Source organism: Pyrus communis, chromosome 1 (genome assembly GCF_963583255.1).
Source record: "Pyrus communis chromosome 1, drPyrComm1.1, whole genome shotgun sequence".
Taxonomy (NCBI): Eukaryota; Viridiplantae; Streptophyta; class Magnoliopsida; order Rosales; family Rosaceae; genus Pyrus; species Pyrus communis.
In genome coordinates this window covers 18,397,606-18,421,634 of record NC_084803.1, presented here as the reverse complement: position 1 = coordinate 18,421,634, position 24,029 = coordinate 18,397,606, and the positions used below count along the sequence as shown (strand labels likewise).

The following is a 24,029-nucleotide window of genomic DNA, read 5'->3' as shown; positions in this document are numbered from 1 at the left end:
AATAAAATAGTATTAAAAAAATGTTTAGATCATAATTCAATTATCAACTTTGATATCACTTAGTTTGTAAAATTTTATCTACAAATTTTATCTCCTTAGCATTACTCTCAAAATAAAACAGTAATGTTTTGGGCTAGGGGATGGAGAGGTGCTGCAAGAGAGAGAGAGAGCGAGCGAGTGAGAGAGAGGAGAAACAATCAATAGATTAATACATTGCACCAAAACTCATTGATTGGATAAATCAAAATACTTCTTTTTGAACTCTTATTTCCTTTCCATGCACTTCTCGATATATACATTGCACCAACACCTGTTGATTGGATAAATTAAAGGAGAATCAATGAAGAGTTGCACCAACACCTGTTAATAAGGAGTGCATACATGTTATTACAATAATACCTATGGTGAGTAATTACAATAATACCCATGGTGAGTAATTACAATAATTCTACAGTACTGCTATGTTATTTTAAATCATATAAAACATAAAATAGAAGCAAATTACAAAAGTAAAATAACATTAAATACAATCACGATGCATACATTGCACCAACACTCATTGATGGGATGACCATGGCCTTAGGATGGAAGCTTGTTGAGCCAATTTAGGTTGATATCTTCTTTGATCACCTTTATGCGTATGTTTGTGAGAAATGGTAAGAAGGGTTCCCATAAAGTTTTCGTCTCCTCGTCGCATATCACTTGGTTCAACTGCTCAAGATCCATAACAGAAGCAGGCAGCTCTTTCAGTCTTGAACACTGGCTCACGTTGATCTTTTCCATGCTGCACATTGCACCAATGTCCTCGGGCAACTCCTTTATGCTAAAGCAATCGGATATGTCAAGAAATTTCAAAACTTTAAGGTTCCTAATCGAGCCTGGCAACTCTAACAAGTCTGCACATGACCTAAGCCTCAACACTTCTAGATTTACAAGCTTTCCGATGTCTGCAGGCAAGGCAGATAGCTTATGACAGTTGGTGATGCTAAGCTTCTTAAGGTGAACAAGGTCACAAAGGTTGGCAGGAAGTTGCACCAGATCATGGCAATAATCTATGTTCAATTCCACTAGATTTGGCAGAGCATCTAAAATTTGGACGAAACCTTGGCCAATATCACACATGAAAAAAGATATCTTTTGCAAACTTTTCAACTGTTTGAGGACCTTTCTTATGGAAGGAATTGAAATACGTTCTAATCTAATTCTCTTAAGATTTGATAACGAACCAAGTAGTTCAAAATTATCTAGTTCAGCAGGTAACAAACCATAATTTTTTAGTATTAGAACCTTTAGTTTATCCATTTTCTCCACAAACTCAGGTAAGGCATAGTTCTTTGTTTGAAAATTCAGAACTAGAACCTCTGCTTCAGGTGCTTGCATGTTTGGCCATTTTCCTGACAAGGCTCCATCTGCAAACAATAAGCTTTAAGATATTAGCCTAATGTGTGGAAGTCCTATTGAAGTCTTAAGTATGAATGAGCGTGTGTGTGTGCACACAAACCATGTCCCGAGCGCACATGTACAAGTATTTACTAAAGAGAGATTGATGGAACCTGTTGAGATAGATAACAGTTGAGCCTTGATCGCTTGATACTTTTGTTCTGTCAACCACTTAGGAAGTTTGTCCCCGCGTATGTTTATAAATAGACGTTTCCTATGTTCTATTGGTTCTTGACACGCCTGATGGATCGCCAACTCTCTAAGCATGTCGTGCTGGGTGACAAAGTGTTCAGTGTAGTAGCCATTCGCCTCCCTCTCATGCCTGGATGATCAATACTAAATTCTTTAATGATTTGTTCGGCATACATAATGAAATAGAAAATTATGAGCAGCCAGCATACCTTGCGACAACAAGAGTAGCTAAACTTCGGGCACTGAGCTCGTGAAGGTTGGCAATGGTCAGAATTTCTTCATCTAGACCATATAACTCAGCCCACATATCAATGAGAGCGGCAGCAGCAATTCTTTGCTCCTCCGGAAAAGAACCTAGATCGAGGAAACATTCCTTGATGATAGCCTTTTCGTTATCCAAGGCATCTAAGCTGCTTTGGAGGCAAGCAAGTAAATCCTTGTCAGAATCAAGAATAGATGAACCTTTGCACCATTCCACTACTCTTTTCTGCCAGATTTCTATAGGCTGGCCGCGAAGTGATCTCCCAACCAATGCAATGGCAAGTGGGCATCCCTTACAGCGCTTGATAATCTGCAATTTAATTATCCAAAATGATTACTATTATTTGATTAAATTGTTGAAAGTCATCTAAATGGTTTCATAAAGCTGATAAAATTGTAAACTGTCTAGTCTTTCATTCTTCTTACTTCATTCTTCACAGTTCATTAACGTGAGTGGATGCTCAAACGTTATTTCTTTACCTTCTTCTGAGGCATAAATAAGCATATATGTATATATATGTGTGTGTGTGTGTGTGTGTATTGTGGACTAAGAAATCACCTTTCTCGAAAGATCTTCGTAAGTATAAGAGCTCTTATCCTCCAAGGATGCAGAATAGTGAAAAAGAGCCATTGCATCTTCATCATTCAATGGTGCCAAATGATAAGGATAACCGAATCTTGGAAATGCAAATCTTGATGTGACCAAAATCTTGCAATTTGAAAACTTGAATTGATCAAACTTCTCAAGAAGGGACTCTGATCCTGACCAAACATCATCCAGGACAAACAGTAGAGGATTTTGTCTTGATTCCTTCAGAAATTGTTGCAACCAGTAAGCTGCCATGACTTCGTTTTTGAAAGCAGGCAGCTCGGACCCCTTCCGTTGATATAGTTGGTGTACAATAAGGTCCAAGTTGGGCTTTTTCGAGACATTGACAAAGAAGATGTTGTTCTTGAATGTATCTATCCAAACAGAATGTAAGAAAGGTGTTAACAAAAGGTTGACTAGATATGTCTGCAATTCTGAGATCAAGTAAGTAATCAAGCAGTAGCTCATTGCAAGACTTGTTAACTCTATGAGGAAGGCATCAGCTTAACTTACATTTAGTACAAAGAAAATCATGTCAAGTTCATATCACTACCACTTGTTATTTGTTGGGCATGCCCATTTAGGTCTTTCTAATCTTTCTTATATTCCCTTCGTGCGCTTTATTTTCATGTCCCCTTCGTTGTTTTTCTTTAACAAATTTTGGTTACTGTGTATGTTTGGAGGGAGTAAAACGGACATTTTATAGGCCCTAGCGCGTAGTTCTACGTGCATAATCCTCTACACGGTATATTACTTTTTAACTAGGATGTAAAACTTAACGAAAACAAAAGTTGAAATCATAAATAGCATACCTTTGACTTGTTGATCCTGACAGAACATTTGAGCCAAGGTGGTTTTCCCACATCCTCCACCAGCAGTCAGCACAAGCATAGACACCTGTTCATCCTGAAGGAGCTTCATCTTCAACTCCTTCAACGGCAAATCCAACCCGACTGTAACCGATGGCGGTTCAGGCACCGCAGACGAACATTTAACCATTTCAGGCTGATTATTTTTCATCTTCAAACTCTCCTCTATTCGAGAGAGCACCGTCTGGATACTCTTCAAAGAAACCAACGTCTCCCTCACATCCCTCATACCCTGCAGTTTAAGCACATCAAACACTCTTCGGAGAGATTCGTCCAGTTGATTAAGCTTCTTGGTGTATGTGTGTTTTCTCCAGACGCCAACTTTGCTGCACTTTTGAACAAGCTTTGCTCCTTCCTCCATCTGTATTGCATAATTTTGCAGTCCCTCCTTGGAGTTATACTTTTCGATGTCTTTGATGAGTGGTTGTAGAGAGTCCAGTGTGGATTTGATGTCTCCGAGGAGGTGTTGGAACATTGTATTCTCCTCCTGCACTGATTTTACAGCATCAAACAGCATTTGAAATGACGTTCTCAGAGCACCCATTCCGACTGAAGCCACAGACATAATTACGGAAACACTCAAAACTTAATTCAAATACGTAATCTGTTCTTGGGTGATGAAAATGACTACCGAAATTCCAGCGGTTTACAGAGAGAATGTAAAATAATAGTTTGATGAGAAACTGAGAATGTTACACGCGTTGTTTGTTTTCGACTCTGTGTCTCAGCGCACATATATAGGTCGAACGAGTTGGGAAGGCGAGACACCGAATTTTCTTGCTACATGTTTCGGTCTTACCGTGCTTTACTGTTCTTTCAAATCAACACACCACACGTTCAAAGTACCAACTTTTTTTTGAAATTAACACAAAGTCTTGCCGTGCTTTCAAATTAACACAAATAGTCCAGAAATTGACGCAGGTGGTTTTGAAATTAAAAACCTTTTGAATTGAGTGCTGCAAATCAATTTCGCCGTTATATTTCCAGTCAAAACTTTTGTTAGTGTGGGAATGTGACACACATGTGGATCTTACAAAATTTAATAACAAATAAATAAAAAGAAAATCAGCCTAGTTCGTTGTTTGCTGTGTTAAAATGTGGAGTGAACAAGACATAATGAATTATGAATTCAGTGCGTTATCTAACCTATCTTTATACATGAATTATAGATTTTATCTTTCAAATTCCTGCTAATTTAATTTTATCTCTAAGGACGAATCTATTTCACCCCGTCAAACAAGGCCATATAGAAATGACTGGATGATAATTTATCTAACCATTTTTTTAAGAATCTTAATCTTCCCCATTTTTCTTCAATTTTTTATCTTCAGCGTCTTCACATTACGTATAAGTAATGACCATCAAATAGTTTAATAGAAAATTTTCTAATAATTTACCTTAAATCCAAGTCATATTGAAACACCAGCCCATGGTCTAATTGAACAAACACCAGCCCATATATTAATTAAACAAATACTGGCCCATAGATTAATTGATAAATACCAGCCCATATACTTATACAGTTTTACCTAATCTAGGTCTGGGTTCCTTCTGCCGCCGCCGCGGCGATCTCCAGGTAATTGGAGGTCGTCAGCCTTCGATTTGAAGGACAACAAGGAGAAAGGGAAAGGAGAAGCGAGGATATTGGCTGTAGTAATTAAAAACCCGGGGTATTATTGTCATTATAAAATTTTCTTTCAACATTACTGTTTTTTTTTTTACATTAAACATTACTGTTCACCCTTCAACAGATTTTTTTAATAAATTGCTTTTTAAATAATTTCAACAACCTTAAACTGGTACTCCATTGTAGCATCTCTAATAAGAGATTTTTTAGTGCACGGATTAATATAACATGTGTTATTATATAAACAGAAAAACATTTGAAAATATGTTGTAGCTTATTTTATCTGACTAAGAGGAGAGAGCCGGCGGCAAAGGAAGAGAGAGATGAGAGATGTGTTTATAAAATCGTAGGAGAATGTGTGTGTGTGTGTGTGTTATTCCCTCCTATCTAGTGTCTTTATTTATAGTAATAAGTGGGAGAAGAATTCTTTCATCCCTAAGGAGTACAAGTTCATATAGGAAAGAATAATTAGAATCTAATATAATATAGGATTTACACAATCACATTTAAACTAAGAAAATTCGTAACAAAATAAAATTTTTAGTCAATTATATAATGGCATGCGGTGTACTATCTCGTATCAAACACATTAAAAAAAAAAATGGGAAAACTTGATATAAGTCCAATTTTTTGAGCCAATAGTAGGAATAGTCCAATTTATTAAAATAAGTCCAATTTGTTATATTTAATTATTTAATTATCAATAGTTATATGTTCAATGATAAGATTTATTATAAAAATCAAATTTCTTCCCAATTATCTCTTTGCTTATTTCTTTTTATTTATCTTTTTGTTATTTCTCATTTTTCCTCCTACTTTAAATCCCATTTATAGATTTTATTTTTAATTTTTATAATCAACCTATATCACAGGTTAATTATATTTATCTACCTATATGACAGATTCTTTTTTTATAATCAACCTGTCACAAATTAATGTGTCTTACTTGTAGGTATGTTATGTTTTTTCTACATTTTAATTAGGTTTCATATCTCACGTATAGGTATTATATACATTCATATATTTGTTACTTGAGTTAGGGTAGAATGTTTTGTAGATAAATTTATGCTAGTATATTAGTATTTTTGTTGTAAGATATTAAATATATTCTTTTGGAGTTGGAAAATGCATAATATTAGAAGATTTTAATTGATTTTTAATATTTTTAGAAAATATAAAATGAGTATAAAAGAAATAAAAACATATAATTAGATAATTGGACTCACTCCTAAAAACACTCTACATTTTTGGACCTGGATCTAAAAGCCCCTTTAAAAAATTTATCTTCTAATAGAAGATGCAAAATCCCTAGAAATATACAATTTAAAATTTTTTTGGTCGAATGTAAACATGTGAATGAAATGTATATTTACATATCTAGGAGGTGGAATAAAAAAAATAAGTATATCCATTTTCACTGGTTAAAAGAGACCAAAAATAAATGAGGTTTATTAGTGTAGAATTCATATTTACACTTTTCGAAAATACTCTTATTAAAATTGTACTAGAAATACATTAGTAAAAGCCAAAAACATGGATTCTTGGAATGCTAATATATAAAAAAAGCCTAATTGGATAAATGATCCCCGTGATCATAAGGTATTTGAAAAATAGCTCATATGGTAAAAAAATTCAGATTTATGCTCGAAATTAGAACTTTTGTCATTCCTCTGGTAGTAGCTACGGTAAGACTAAGATGGTGATTTCATCCTTTCCATTTCATCCCTTCCATTGATATCCTTTCAGAACGATGAAACGGTCATTCCATTTCATCCTTTCCAAATTCTCCATGAAAACAGTTCCATAGACGACGACGACGAATTGATGTCGCTGGAGGAGATGAGGGGAGGTATAATCAGAGCGTTATTGAAGTATCTAAGTGAGCACGGCACTCCCCTTGTTCGCAAAGGAAAAAGGCTCGGTTGAATCGCCAGGAACAAATTCTGGTTCTGGGCTTTTCTCTTTGCAGCCCTTTTTTATTTTTTTTATTTACTTGCTGCTTGTCGGCTTCAAAATGCATCCTCCTGGTATGTGCAAATTTATAACAAAAACTTAACTTTTATTAATTTGATTACTTAAATTTTAAATTTAATCATCTTGGTATTAATACTATATTAATTACGAATGTGGGTTTTGATCAATGCAGCTAAACTAGAAGGTAGTGGTAGTGGCATTAGTATTTCGGTTCACCCAGAAATTTTGCCTTCTGGTGCTAGAAAACCACCCAGAAGCAAGCATCGTGCCAACTATAAGTGTTGATATATATTGATTCCTTCAATTTTTGTTGTACTTTTTTTTAAAGGGATGAAATGGAATGACCATGTCATCGTTTTGTTGTTCTGAAAGGAGATCAACAATGGAAAGGATGAAATGACCATCTTAGTCTTACCCGTGAGACCCACCTGCAAGCTACGAACGGAGGAATGACAGAAGTTTTAATTTGGAACATAAATCCTAACAGACTTGTATCACAGGGGTTTAAATCCGAATTTTTTTACCACATGAGCTATTTTCTAAATACCTTATGACCACAAGGACCATTTATCCGCCTAGGCTTACAAAAAACTATTATTAGCGGCTCTCTCATTTCCTCTACCAATCTTATATTTATAAAATTCAAAACTCCTGACCCTTTTCTTTAGCTTGTGGCTAGTGGCAGCCCATTCCCGTTCTCCTAGGTTTACTATTTTTCTCTTCTCATGGATTATAGCATATTTATTTTTCATTTTAGTATTTCTGTCAATAAGAGGCTTCTTGATGAGGTTATTTGTGAGTCTTTCCTAGTGAATATTTTAGTTTTGTGTTGGTATGCTATTGGCTCCTCTTAGGTCTACTTTGATGTTCTTGGTGGCTTCGTCATTTCCAGTAAACTTAAGAATGGATTTCATTTACGTGTATCAACAGTTCATTGAAGAATTCACACATTTACCGTGTATCACAAGTTCACGAAAATTGACAGATTTGAATATTTCATGTGGGAGACTATAATATAATCTCATTACGTTTTCATGGAATATGCACAATTGTTTCAATGTTGATTAGTAAAATTTGTATGTTTTGTAAGTATAAATATATTTCCTAAAATATTTTAATTTTCTTTATGAGTTTTAATTTAAATATAAATCATACAATGACTTTATTGTTATGCAATCAAATATATAGTTTTTCAAAGAACTATTATTAGGTCATCTAGTATTATGGTCTAGTGGTATTCCTCTTCACTTGTAAGTTAGAGGTCTTAGGTTCGATTCTTACAAAAGATAAATTTCAATGAGCCACATTATGGTTCACCATTGTGATGTTTAGCTCACTCCCCCACCCTCTTAGGATAGATAGTATCGTTTATTAAAAAAATAAAAAAACTATTATTAGTGCTAAAAGAAAGTCACTTTGCCCTCCTTTTGACCTTTCTTATTTCATTAGATAATAGTGTAAGATAAAAAAATTAAAAAAAAAAATTCAGTTCAAATTTTGTTGTGAGTGAATTCATAAGTCTGGTGTAAGTTAGTCAGAGAATTTATTATGAAGATGCTGCTATTTGCTCCTTTTAGCATACTACAAGATGAGAAAAAATGCTTATATACATACAAAATTTTCAACACCAATGAAACTTTTTGTGTACATGCCATGAAAACATAAGAAACTTATATGCTTATCTATTTCCATTCACAATATGTCATGTTCAATGCACTTATGAATTGACCTCATTTACGTGTATCATACGTCCTTTGATAAATTGATCCCGTTTGCATGAATTATAAGTTAACGAAAAATGATAGAGCGGGGAATTTCTTGGAATTTTTTGAGATGAGACCATAGTATAATTTCCTTATATTTTCATAGAATATTTGCGAAATTTAGTGTGGAAAAGTATAATTGTTTACCGTGCAATTTTTTTTTTTTTTTTTTGAGAAAATATTGCTAAGATGTTGAATTTTAATTTATTTTTGGGTTTGTAGCACAATGTAATGACCCGTCCCCAAATAATTCAGTTTTTATAATTCTATAGCGTGAATTTACGAAAATGCCCTTCAAGGTAAAAATGTTGATTTTGTTGACCGTCTTGCCATGTCACGTAAGATTTGTTTTCTTGACGTATCCCTGTAGTACTTGACGGAAGAACACGTAGGCACAACTCAAAATCGAATTTGGAGTTACGATGAACATTTTACGGAACTGCGAAGTTGAGGGGCAAAGTAGTCAATTCACTATTGTAGATATAAGGGTTAGTGACACACCCCGACCTCAATCGAGGCATGCTGGCCGTCACGTGAGGGTGACGTAACCATGTGCGCTGTGCGGAAGTGGTAATGATATGAAAATGCGAATAAATAAAAATCACAAGTTATCTTACCTTAGACTAGCCTATAAGTACGAGTGAAAGTGATTAGAGTAAAGACACACACAACCAAAGCATAGGTACCGAAGTGCAGTCCAGAAGAGTAAGTAATAATTATACAGATCATAAAAGAAACCCTACATTAGTGGATGTCTATCAGAACCGCCGTGAAGTCCTCGTGAGTCACCGACACGAACTTCTATCTAGAACCTGGAGGGGCGTAAAATAGAAAGTGTGAGTGGGCAAAAACAAAACTTTCAAAACCATTTATCTTTTCAAATGTAATAACCCCTCACTGTAAAACCTGTATAAGTTTCCCAGAAAATAATACTGTAAACATATATGAAAACTATACTCGAGAATAACCAAACCATGTATACACATGACATTCATCTCAACCATGAATAAGTGAGCCAGGTGAATTGCACTAATATAAAGTGACATATTAGCCGGAGTCACTTAACGTGACTTGTACGGCTGAATCAATAACTCAACAATCAAATCAAATCCTGCACACGAGTCAGAACCACCTATGTGGTCTATACGACATGCTAGGTGTAAATAAGTATGCTCAAGTGCTACGATCACGTGAAAGCTGTGTGAAATATCGCAAGTCATCTACGAGTTGGAACTACCTAATGTGGTCTGTACAACAGGCTGACACTTGTCTTAGATCCAAGGTGAGCATATGGTGCGAGAGGTGAATGATCACGTGAAGGCTAGGCCCTACCCTCCGGCGTAGCACTAACACCGGGTTGCAGGATATAAATCACTGAAAGCAACTCATCATAATCATACACATTACCATCACAACCATCGCTATATACTCACCTAAAGCTTATCTGAGCATCCACAGCGTCGAGTAGTAATATACATTGCTATAATAAAGCATATTTTAATATGTAATGCATACAACATGGCATTTAAAATGTAAAAACCATTTAAACAGTTTATGGGAAACATAAGGCATATATACATATATATATATATATGTAATTCAAAAGCCCACTCACTGGTATGTAACCGGGTCGTAACCCCCAAGTCTCACCTGGCTGTGCTCATCCTCTGAAAATGTCTCACCTATATGTGAAACAACTATTTTAATGTTATTTTTAAGCACATAACTATCACTATGAAATAACTTCTCATACGTTGCTTAATTGGGGTGTTTGAATATACCATCGTGGCCTACTCAACACCCTGAGCATCCGCATATTTATAGAATAATTTACTGAAGTCCCACGCACCCCCACGCGCCAGCCAAGGCACGGCTATATGCGCTGGCCACGCACGGGCACGTGCCTGGCACATGGACAGATTCCCTAATGACGTTAGGGAATATTCCGTTAAATATCAGCATATACCGTCTAAAAACTAATGGTGTTACCTTACGCCGTTAGTATATTCCATCAAAGTTGATGGAATATTCCTTGTCTTCTCCGATGGTTCGCCGGATTCTGGTGCCGGCCACCATTGCACTCGCCGGTTTCTGGAAAAACTTTAATATCTTCTCCATTTTTCAACCAAATTTCATAAAATTCATATCAAATTGAAGCCTTGGACAAGTAGAACATGATCTTACCACTTTGAAGTCCTAACACCGACTGAAAATGGCCGAAAAATAGCTCAACACAACCGGCCAAACCTGAAACTCGACAGACCCAAGCGTTTCGACGTTGTAACCACTCCAAAACTAGCCTAGGATCCTAGTAGAAACGTTTAGGACCCTTTTTGAGCTTTAAAATACTGTGAAAGATCCACGATCACGTTTGAGTAACGGGGTACCTTGCTGGAGCTCGCGAGTTCTCGAGTTCCCGGCATCCTTTCTTTGAACAATTGGTATGATTGGGTTCGTAGGCTTGCAAGGAATCCAAAGGTGGTCCTTAGAAGTTTGATCTGTGGTGTTTTGATGGTGTTTGAAGGGTGAAGGCTCGGTTGTACGGACGGAAAGAATTTTCGAGAAAAAGAGAGAGAAGGGAATAAGGTTGCACGTGTGTATGTGTGTCCACGGAATTAGGCATTTTAAATTGTCCTAAGTCCCAATTGGGCTGCATGGCCAAGCTCATGCAATTTGGGTCCAACCCAATTTCCTCTATTCCTTACTAATATTTCCACTATGAATCCAACTCGGCCACTAATTCACGTCGACACCCTCGTAACCTCAAATATCAATAATTTTTTGTCAACAGGGCAATAATTTAAACCATATACATACATTCACATCACAACGCTCATGAGGGTAAAATCGTCATTTCCACGCGTTCAAGGATAAAATATATTTTAATTTGGGACGGGTCATCACAGTTAGATATTTTTATTATTTTACTAATTTCTATCACGTGGGGCCCACTTCTCACTTCCCCTTCTTCCCCGTGTCCTCTCATCCCCAATCTCTTGGACCCTTTCGAACCCTCTCCCGAGCTCTTATCTCTTAGCTCTCATCTCTCTCGTCCTCCTTCTACCTTCATCGGCACCGAGACCAAAACACCATCATCACTATGCCATCACATTTTTGGTGTGCACCACAAACCCTAGATCCCTTCAGTCGCGATCTCCGACTAGCAAAAACCTCTCTCTCTCTCTCTCATTCTTTCTCTGCACAGTGGTACCCCCATTATTTTAAATCCTACTCCGGCAAGTTCTCGCCGCCTCTGATAAAGGTAAGTTTGAAGATCACCTTAAATCTTTGTAGATTGCATTGTAGGATGAGTTTCTAGAAGTTTTAAGAAATTTTGTGACGTGTAGATGCAGAGAACGCATCTGGCAGCTTTTCCAGATTTTTTTGATGAACCCGAGATTTTTGCAAGGCATTTCTGACCAACTCCGGCTATGGCTGGGCCTTGAATAGGTATAACTTGAATCCCTACCCTTCTAGTTTTATTTTGGTATTGAAGTGGTGAGTTTTAGTTAAAATTTTGGAGCTAATCGACGCGTGCGATGGTGTGGCCTCTTGGGCCGCCGCCCTATGGCGGTGCGAGCGGCGGCACGTGGCAGAACTTGAGGTCTCTCCTTAGGTTTTTCGATGTGCCGAATCTGAATCTGCTGTCCGTTTTCCCAAATTCTTTAGTTTTAGTAGAGTTTTATTAAATGGTCTCTATTTTTGTTTAGGCGCGTCGGTAGGAAGTGATCCCGTCCTCTCTAGTTCGAGTGGCTCCCAGGCAATGGAATATTTGTGAGTGGACCCCTCTTAAATTACATGTTTTTATAAATATTAGGCTTGCATTCGCGAAAAGCATGATTTCATGATTTTACATTTTATGCACTATTTATGATTTATCAAATTATGTTTTACTACACGTTATGAATTATTGGACTTACGCATATGATATTTTATAGATTTACGAATATGATTTATTTATGGTTTATGAGATGAGGTTTTGAGCTCCGATGATTTGATAAGATTTCGAGATACGTTCTATGTGCTTAACTAGTGGGTTATCATACATCACATACACACAACACGAGTATGTAGACGTCTATGGCCATAGGACACAATTGATGATATTTATGACATAACCCTAGCTTCACTAGCCACGGCTAATGTCAGTGTGTTATGTTATATTTTCTTCTCTAGCGTAACCTAGAGTCGTACAGCTTCACCTTTGGGTAATGGACAGGTAATGCCCTTGGGCGACTATGATACCCCTAGTTGAGTACATTATCGATGTGCTTTATGGATATTTTACGGATTTTCCTTCAAGCAACTATATTACCATTACTGAGCATGATATTTTATGTAAATGTTTTACAAATGTTTTTCATGGCATGCTAGATTTTTCAGAAAATCTATTATGTATTACTATATGTGTTTTCAAAACAGGGGATTAGTATGTTCAGAAAGAAAATGGTTTTCTTATTATTAGTATTAGTATTATAAACTTTGGTCCACTCATCCTTTGTTTTCCGCCTCCTTCAGGAGTTAGAATCGAGGCATACAATTCCGGTGTTAGGGCACTTCCGTATAGGTATCTTTGAGTCTTCTCTATGTAGGACCCACTCATTTATTCGTACCTTTTTATAATAATTCTTTCACATTATTCTTGATTAGTTGTATGCTCTGAACACGGTTCTGCATGGGTGTGTTTCTTTCTAGATACATATTTTATTTGTATGCATGTTAAAATAGCTTCGTTATCATCGGGTGTTGACCAGCATGTGCCTATCCTGGTATTTAAGGACATCGAGATCAGGGCGTGCCACACAAAACTTGTACTAGAAGATAAGAAAATATTATACTTATATACATAAAAAAAAAAAGAAAAAAAACTTATTTTTCAACATTATATTTTGTGTGCATATGCTGTGAAAACACAAGGAAATTGTATTCTGGGCTGGAGTACTCATATACGCTTCATTATTTTCAATAAACTTACGAATAGGTCTTATTTTTACGTGTTTCAAAATTTCATTGAAGAATTCATCCCCTTTAGCGTGTATCACAAGTTCACGAAAAATGAAAGAGTTAAGAATTTCTTGTGAGGAGACCATAGTATAATTTCCTCATGTTTTCATAGAATATGCACAAAGGTTTCAATGCTGATTAATACACTTTTTATGCCTTGTATAATATTCTTTATGAGTTTTAAATTTAAATTGTACAATGACTTTATTGTTCATACAATCAAATATATAGTTTCTAAAAGATTTCTAAAGGAGTATTAGCGCTAAAAAAAAAACCACTTTGTCCTCCTTTTGACCTTGTTTACTTTATTAGGAAGCAGTGCCTAATAATTTTTGCAAAAATAAAAAAGAAAAATATTATTAGAGATGAGATTCACATGTGTTTGTGGACCATACCTCTATTAAAAAGATGAGACCTACATATTTTTAATAGGCAAAAGCTTCAATGTTAATTAATAAAAATCAGCTCTCTTTTTCAGTGAAAATATGAGCTATCTTTTTCTAATGTACAATTATTTGTTTCAAAACTATAAGTTTTCTATAAAAATACTTCAAGAGTTCATTTTGGAGAAAAGAACCCCCTCATCTACCTAATTGTCATGATCTAATTAATTTTTAGTTGTGAAATTTCTTTGTACCCTTCTCATTACAAAGCCAAGTCGGCTTTTTAAGTATTGGCATGCATTAATCGATTCTTGGTTGTGAAATTTCTATTGTGCCATTCTCTCAGAATATTAAATTTGTTTATTTTCATTTAAAGTATATGGATCTAGTTGAAGTATTGAATTTGTGTATTTTCATCCAAATTACATTGTTACTCATTGTCTACTTTGTCAATGACTACTTCTATGTGAATAACTTTTAAAAGAAAGAAAATATGGCCCGTTCTTTATTAGTTTAACTATTAAAAGTTTGAACAAGAAAAATAAGTTTAAGCTGATCAAGTAACGGTATTGAACGAGACTAATCAAACAGTTTTATTTTTTTTATTTAAAAAAAAAAAAAAGAAGAAAAAAAAGATCAAACTGTGTTGGTTGGAAAACATAGTTTGAGACGAATTCATCGCAATTAGACCTGGCAATTTCTGACACGACCCGATAACCCGACACGACACGACACGAAATTAACAGGTGTTTGGGTCGACACGATAACGAATCGGGTCTTATCGGGTAACCCGATAAGCACCTGTTAAGATAACGGGTTGGGTCGGGTATACACGTGGGTAAACACGATACACGATAAGCAGAATATTATTTTTATAATTTTATAACCCTCAAAAAATACTGTAATAATTATATACATTAATTTTACAATTTTATACCCCTAAAAATTATAATAAATATATATATATTAAATTAACTATAAAATTTATAATAATTATAATAATTATACATACTATAATAATTATACCCCCAAAATATTAAGTCTATCTATACTAATTATATATATATATATTAAATTTTATAAAAACTATAATAATTATTAATTAATAATTTAATATGCATGATCATGCATTGCATATTTGCATGATTTTGCATCCATTGAAATTTGATGCGTCAGGACTCATATGTGATTTGTTTCCATTCTCAAATTTCAATAATCAATTTCTTGCCATTGCCATTTGCCAACTTGCCGCCCTTTTTGAAAAAAAAATGGAGGGAAAATGAAAATGTTAAGAAAAGTTGAAAATAAAACAAAAAAGTGAGGGAATTCAATTAGGGAAAGATGTTGGAGGGAAAAGTGAAAATGATAAGAAAAAGTTGAAAAGGAAACAAAAAAGAGAGGGAAAAATGAAAATTAATAGAAGTGGTGAATCTAAGTATAAATAAACTCTAAGTGTTAGTTAATCTATCGTTTTACGAATTCTCCAAAACTAATTTCAACGATCCAAACCGTCAAAATTGTTTGTATATGCTTGGAGATCACATCAGCAAAAAATCACAAAAAAAAAAACATTCAGAGATCAAGTAAACGGGACAAAGCTTTTCAACGGTTATAAATGAAAAATCACGATTTAACGGTTATTTTAACTCCGATTTTGATGATTTTTTATAACTACACTCCTTGACCCTATATGAATACAATGAATGAATTCGATATTCAATTTAAAATATTTACACAAGTGGATACCACAAAATCTTATGTTATACTTAATAAAAGTATAAATAAACTCTAAGTGTTAGTCAATCTATCGTTTTACGAATTCTCCAAAACTAATTTCAACGATCCAAACCGTCAAAATTGTTTGTATATGCTTGGAGATCACATCAACAAAAAATCACAAAAAAAAAAACATTCAGAGATCAAGTAACGGGACAAAGCTTTTCAACGGTTATAAACGAAAAATCACGATTTAACGGTTATTTTAACTCCAATTTTGATGATTTTTTATAACTACACTCCTTGACCCTATATGAATACAATGAATGAATTCGATCTTCAATTTAAAATATTTACACAAGTGGATACCACAAAATCTTATGTTATACTTAATAAAAGTATAAATAAACTCTAAGTGTTAGTCAATCTATCGTTTTACGAATTCTCCAAAACTAATTTCAACGATCCAAACCGTCAAAATTGTTTGTATATGCTTGGAGATCACATCAGCAAAAAATCACAAAAAAAAAACATTCAGAGATCAAGTAACGGGACAAAGCTTTTCAACGGTTATAAACTAAAAATCACGATTTAACGGTTATTTTAACTCCGATTTTGATGATTTTTTATAACTACACTCCTTGACCCTATATGAATACAATGAATGAATTCAATCTTCAATTTAAAATATTTACACAAGTGGATACCACAAAATCTTATGTTATACTTAATAAAAGTATAAATAAACTCTAAGCGTTAGTCAATCTATCGTTTTACGAATTCTCCAAAACTAATTTCAACGATCCAAACCGTCAAAATTGTTTGTATATGCTTGGAGATCACATCAGCAAAAAATCACAAAAAAAAAACTTTCAGAGATCAAGTAACGGGACAAAGCTTTTCAACGGTTATAAACGAAAAATCACGATTTAACGGTTATTTTAACTCCGATTTTGATGATTTTTTATAACTACACTCCTTGACCCTATATGAATACAATGAATGAATTCGATCTTCAATTTAAAATATTTACACAAGTGGATACCACAAAATCTTATGTTATACTTAATAAAAGTATAAATAAACTCTAAGTGTTAGTCAATCTATCGTTTTACGAATTCTCCAAAACTAATTTCAACGATCCAAACCGTCAAAATTGTTTGTATATGCTTGGAGATCACATCAGCAAAAAATCATAAAAAAAAAACATTCAGAGATCAAGTAACGGGACAAAGCTTTTCAACGGTTATAAACGAAAAATCACGATTTAACGGTTATTTTAACTCCGATTTTGATGATTTTTTATAACTACACTCCTTGACCCTATATGAATACAATGAATGAATTCGATCTTCAATTTAAAATATTTACACAAGTGGATACCACAAAATCTTATGTTATACTTCATAAAAGTATAAATAAACTCTAAGCGTTAGTCAATCTATCGTTTTACGAATTCTCCAAAACTAATTTCAACGATCCAAACCGTCAAAATTGTTTGTATATGCTTGGAGATCACATCAGCAAAAAATCACAAAAAAAAAAACTTTCAGAGATCAAGTAACGGGACAAAGCTTTTCAACGGTTATAAACGAAAAATCACGATTTAACGGTTATTTTAACTCCGATTTTGATGATTTTTTATAACTACACTCCTTGACCCTATATGAATACAATGAATGAATTTGATCTTCAATTTAAAATATTTACACAAGTGGATACCACAAAATCTTATGTTATACTTAATAAAAGTATAAATAAACTCTAAGTGTTAGTCAATCTATCGTTTTACGAATTCTCCAAAACTAATTTCAACGATCCAGACCGTCAAAATTGTTTGTATATGCTTGGAGATCACATCAGCAAAAAATCACAAAAAAAAAAACATTCAGAGATCAAGTAACGGGACAAAGCTTTTCAACGGTTATAAACGAAAAATCACGATTTAACGGTTATTTTAACTCCGATTTTGATGATTTTTTATAACTACACTCCTTGACCCTATATGAATACAATGAATGAATTCGATCTTCAATTTAAAATATTTACACAAGTGGATACCACAAAATCTTATGTTATACTTAATAAAAGTATAAATAAACTCTAAGCATTAGTCAATCTATCGTTTTACGAATTCTCCAAAACTAATTTCAACGATCCAAACCGTCAAAATTGTTTGTATATGCTTGGAGATCACATCAGCAAAAAATCACAAAAAAAAAAACATTCAAAGATCAAGTAACGGGACAAAGCTTTTCAACGGTTATAAACGAAAAATCACGATTTAACGGTTATTTTAACTCCGATTTTGATGATTTTTTATAACTACACTCCTTGACCCTATATGAATACAATGAATGAATTCGATCTTCAATTTAAAATATTTACACAAGTGGATACCACAAAATCTTATGTTATACTTAATAAAAGTATAAATAAACTCTAAGTGTTAGTCAATCTATCGTTTTACGAATTCTCGAAAACTAATTTCAACGATCCAAACCGTCAAAATTGTTTGTATATGCTTGGAGATCACATCAGCAAAAAATCACAAAAAAAAAACATTCAGAGATCAAGTAACGGGACAAAGCTTTTCAACGGTTATAAACGAAAAATCACGATTTAACGGTTATTTTAACTCCGATTTTGATGATTTTTTATAACTACACTCCTTGACCCTATATGAATACAATGAATGAATTCGATCTTCAATTTAAAATATTTACCCAAGTGGATACCACAAAATCTTATGTTATACTTAATAAAAGTATAAATAAACTCTAAGCGTTAGTCAATCTATCGTTTTACGAATTCTTCATAACTAATTTCAACGATCCAAACCGTCAAAATTGTTTGTATATCCTTGGAGATCACATCAGCAAAAAATCACAAAAAAAAAACATTCAGAGATCAAGTAACAGGACAAAGCTTTTCAACGGTTATAAACGAAAAATCACGATTTAACGGTTATTTTAACTCCGATTTTGATGATTTTTTATAACTACACTCCTTGACCCTATATGAATACAATGAATGAATTCGATCTTCAATTTAAAATATTTACACAAGTGGATACCACAAAATCTTATGTTATACTTAATAAAAGTATAAATAAACTCTAAGTGTTAGTCAATCTATCGTTTTACGAATTCTCCAAAACTAATTTCAACGATCCAAACTGTCAAAATTGTTTGTATATGCTTGGAGATCACATCAGCAAAAAATCACAAAAAAAAAACATTCAGAGATCAAGTAACGGGACAAAGCTTTTCAACGGTTACAAACGAAAAATCACGATTTAACGGTTATTTGAACTCCGATTTTGATGATTTTTTTATAACTACACTCCTTGACCCTATATGAATACAATGAATGAATTCGATCTTCAATTTAAAATATTTACACAAGTGGATACCACAAAATCTTATGTTATACTTAATAAAAGTGTAAATAAACTCTAAGTGTTAGTCAATCTATCGTTTTACGAATTCTCCAAAACTAATTTCAACGATCCAAACCGTCAAAATTGTTTGTATATGCTTGGAGATCACATCAGCAAAAAATCACAAAAAAAAAACATTCAGAGATCAAGTAACGGGACAAAGCTTTTCAACGGTTATAAACGAAAAATCACGATTTAACGGTTATTTTAACTCCGATTTTGATGATTTTTTATAACTACACTCCTTGACCCTATATGAATACAATGAATGAATTCGATCTTCAATTTAAAATATTTACACAAGTGGATACCACAAAATCTTATGTTATACTTAATAAAAGTATAAATAAACTCTAAGTGTTAGTCAATCTTAAAAACAAAAACTCTTTATCCTTGCACATTTAATATTTGTAATAGATTAGTAGTGTATGTATTATTTTTTTTATTAGGCTTTCATTTTCGAGTGTAGATATAGTACTTGAACGAGAAATGTTTTAATGTTTTCAAGTAATATTTATGTCGCAATGTGTGGTATGTGCAAATTTAAAAAAAAATATATTTTTTTCTTAACGGGTCATAACGGGTCGGGTCACTTTACCCGTTGGGTAAAGTGACACGACCGGTAAAGGACCCGTTAAGATAATGGGTGTGACACGACACGACCCGTTAAGATAACAGGTGTTACACGAAAACGACACGAACACGACAGACACGACCCGTTTGCCAAGTCTGATCGCAATAGTCAATAACAATCAATTCCTCTAGATTTGGCAATGAATCCAGATTATATGTGAACACAGTTTTGGAAACTTGACCAGCAAGCGTGAGTATAAATGCTAGAAAAACTTATCGTGAACGAGATTAACACATGACCCCATGACATAAAGTTCATGTCTTACGGAGACTCTTCGACCTTTTCTTTTTGGTTCCTTTTACTTATAAAATTTATTTTGGAGAGCATGAATCAGATTGTGGTGTTGAATTATACATACAGACTGTAGAGTTTTAAAAGTCCCATTAAAAACACAAACCACATTTTCCCTCTGATAAAACAACTTTCACATTAAACATTGCTTAGATATTAAATTTCCCTTCAAATTTCACAATTTCAGAAAATTTCTTAAGGTTGTCAAAATAGTGCTCATTTAACGACAAATGATTATACCTTGCAATATCCCACACTGCTATTTACGAAACAAAGGGCGTAAACAGGAAAGGAGATGGGAAATAGCCTAAAATAGGAAGACAATGAAACACAAGTCACAGAGGTTGAAGAGTAACGTTCACTGAGGAAACACAGGTATCAGAACTAAGTCTTGTGGATCCTGTGGAGCAAAAAATAATCAAGAAAATTATGGATGTGACACGTGGATTTTTGGATAACAATGACAAATTTACCTTCAAGGCATACCGGGATTTCCACGAACATGCAATGGACAATAACAACTCAATCAAAGAAGAGTCAAAGCTAATCAAAATGGTAATTATTCAAATCCATCTCATCACTCCTCATCAAATCCCCAATAAAAAAGGTAAGTCCCAATTATCCTATTTAAATTAGGATTGATTGCCAAGTTAATTGCAAGATATTATTTCACATAATATCTTGATTCACACGTTTGAAGAAGACTCTCGCATTCAAAGCTTCTCATTTTTTGTTCATTTGTAGATTTTTTGTACGTTCTTATTCATAGGATTTTTTTTTTTAAAAAAATTCTTTGAATAAACGTAAAAGAAAAGTGCAATGACTGGAAATTCGGAAACCACAACGAACGAAACTTCCTACATTCAAGGATTTGGACCACAATGATCCACAAGGCTCAAGCGGCACCACCCCCACAGGGCACCACCGCGGAAGCCACCACAGTAGCAACCATGGTAGCGGCCATTGGCGAAGCCTAAGCCCACAGTGAAGGCATCACCTTGCAGCCGCAAGCCCAGGCTCGTGCCACCTTGTAGCAACGACCCCAGGCCAGTGCCACAAGGGAGCCTAGCACGGCCCAGAACTAAGCAGTTGCAGCAGGAGAAGTAGCCTAGCCTAAGGCCAACGCAAGCCAAGCGTGCTCTCGAGCCGAGCCCAAGCTCAGTGCCCACGCACACCGTACACAGGGCACCCCATTCCAGTGGCCCGACCCGCTCCCACAGCCCAATCTGAGATCCAACCCATTCCCGTGGCCTTCCAAGAGATCCAAACCGGTCTAAGATCGGTTTAACCATCCCGGCTTCATATTTCTTGACCGACAATTGAATTAAAGGTATTTTCACCTTATTTTTTTCACAGAGTTGACATATCCCAACTCAAATCTTACACCCGGAGTCCATTACACTTCCACTACTCAAGGAAACACATATCATCCAAGCTCTTCCAACCCAAATGGCAAACCACACTTGTCTTGACAATCACCCTCGCATAGCAAACGACCTTGGTGAATCAGCTCTTGTAGCGCATAGAGATATAAAGTGCCTCGGACAAGGTGTCTCGAAGTAGGACGAGCCCCACAAGTAGCCCCCAACTAGCCACAAACTGAGCGTTCGGGTTGTGTACACTTCTGATTGGGCCTTTGAGATAGCGTATACTCTCTTCTTAGCACACGAAGGAACTTGCACTTTTGGCTAAGCCTACAGATGAGCATACATTCACGGTTAGGGCCACACTTTAATAATCAACATGAGCAATACTCCAAGCAAAATGTTCATTCGTGGCTAGGCCTGTAAGGAGTATCCTCCACCTCATATCGGAATGAATCAGTCACTCAATCCGGCTCAAGTTAAACCGGAAGCTTTTGAGAAATTCGCTCGCCAGCTAAGAACCTACCATATGCACTGTAGCCACGACATAGACGAGCCGAACACATGGAAAAGCAACCTAGATCAGCAGGTAACGATTGAGGGCAGTCGAGAGCTCCACTACCTCAACAAAGGTAAATTCAAGAAGAAGTAGAGAGGCTTCTGACCAAGCGATTGCGAGACTTCCAATGCAACGAGGTCACTAACGAAGCATTACGATAGGACATGACAACATAAGTCGGTCACCCTTCATGGATGAGATCGAGTAGGTAGACCCTCCATGAAAGTTCAACATGCCACATTTCACATTATTCAAAGGAGATGGAGATCCAGAAAGACAGTTGAAGCATTACCGAAGCACAATGGTCCTTTATCAGAACAACGATGCTCTTATGTGTAAGATATTCGCCACCACTTTACAAGGCGACGCACAAGATTGGTTTCGCACCCTTCTGCCATAATTCATCCGGAGTTTCGATGATCTTTCTTTGGTTTTTACCAAAGACTAGTCATCCTACTGCTTAATCAAGAAGAAGTCTGACCATTTGTTTAACGTTAATAAAAACCTAAATGAGTCGCTTCGCGACTATGTGAAGAGGTTCAAAGCAAAGAAGGAAAAGATAGTCGGATGCAAAAACTTGATAGCTAGTGTAGCATTCCAAAAAGGACTCCCAGCAAACCACTTATTGTTTGGAGAATTGATCATGAAAGAAGATCTAACTCTGGCAGAAAAACATGAACTTTGGGACGAGGCTCAAAGAGCATACAAGGCACCCGAGCAGCCTTGAAAATAATCAGTAGTAGCTCAAAAGAAGGAGGACGGGAAACAGTACAACAACAAAAGCAGGCAGAAGGCCAAGTGTATGGACCGACCCAAAACTAAAGAAGGTTCAACGCCTAAGAACTACTATAAGTTCTTGATCCCGATCAATTAAATCCTCTGCGACATCAAGAACGAACCATGGTTCAAGCTGCCAAAACAATCAAAGGGAGATACTTCCAAGTTGGACCACACCAAGTACTGCGTGTTCCATCAAGGTACTAGTCACACAACTGATGACTGCTACACTTGGAAGAACTACCTAGAGAAGTAGGTGAAAGAAAGAAAAGTCGACAAATACTTAAACAAGCTAGTTGTGCATCCTAGGAGAAACGCAAACACCGACGAAAAGTCGCCAACCAAGACAATTCGGATCATTGGCATCTTTACCGAATCCTAGCACTTGGGGGCCACCAACAACTCCAAGAAAAGGAAGATCCAGTAGCCTATACTGGTCTTACAGGTCTAGGTAGTCAACACCCAACCTGGACCCATTGTTGGCTTCACCGAACAAGTTGTCAAAGGCGTAGATTTCTCGTATGACGATACACTAGTTGTATCTGTTCAACTAGCCCACGCTATTGTCGATATAATGATGGTTGACAATGAAAGTGCGTTCAACCTACTTCAGCTTCAGTAATTTAGAAGATGGGCTTGGAAAGCACAATCATACGCCGAGTGGGGATACTCATCGAATTCAACAGACACACCTCGACTGCTATCAACAACATCACACTTGTCATGATAACACTGCCAGTTGTCTCAAAGCAGATGTTCATGATCGTAAGCAACCCATCTCCCTACAATAAGATTCTAGGGTGACCTTGGCTGATAAAGCTAGACGCCGTAACCTCCGTCAAGTATCAAAAAATTCAATTCCGCATCCTGAGAGGAGAAATCGGAGAAACTAAGTCTGAACAAGCCACATCTCAATGATGCATTGTGCAAGTATTGAAGGAATAAAAAAAGAAGACCTTTACCCCTGTAAAGGCAACCGAGGTCCAAAAAGACAACGAAGCTACCAAATAGTAATTACAACAAACGGATCAAGAATATGGTATCCAAATTAATACGCCAACAAACGAGACGGGATGGAAACCCGAAGAGGACGCGCAACACATCATTATTGATCCCCAGCAGCTGGAGAAGACTGCTAGAATTG

The 24,029-nt window shown here is 35.4% G+C and overlaps 1 protein-coding gene across 1 annotated transcript; it reads right to left on the bottom strand.

The window, feature by feature from the left end:
* Positions 1 to 376: 376 nt before the first annotated feature.
* On the bottom strand, positions 377 to 4,039 carry LOC137736585 (probable disease resistance protein At5g66900). Its single transcript, XM_068475830.1, has 5 exons — positions 3,295 to 4,039; positions 2,453 to 2,856; positions 1,842 to 2,203; positions 1,554 to 1,762; positions 377 to 1,409 (listed from the first exon to the last, which is right to left on the bottom strand). Exons 1-5 carry the CDS (start codon positions 3,914 to 3,916, stop codon positions 580 to 582), a joined length of 2,427 nt encoding a protein of 808 aa, XP_068331931.1. The 5' UTR covers positions 3,917 to 4,039; the 3' UTR covers positions 377 to 579.
* Between the last annotated feature and the right edge of the window lie 19,990 nt (positions 4,040 to 24,029).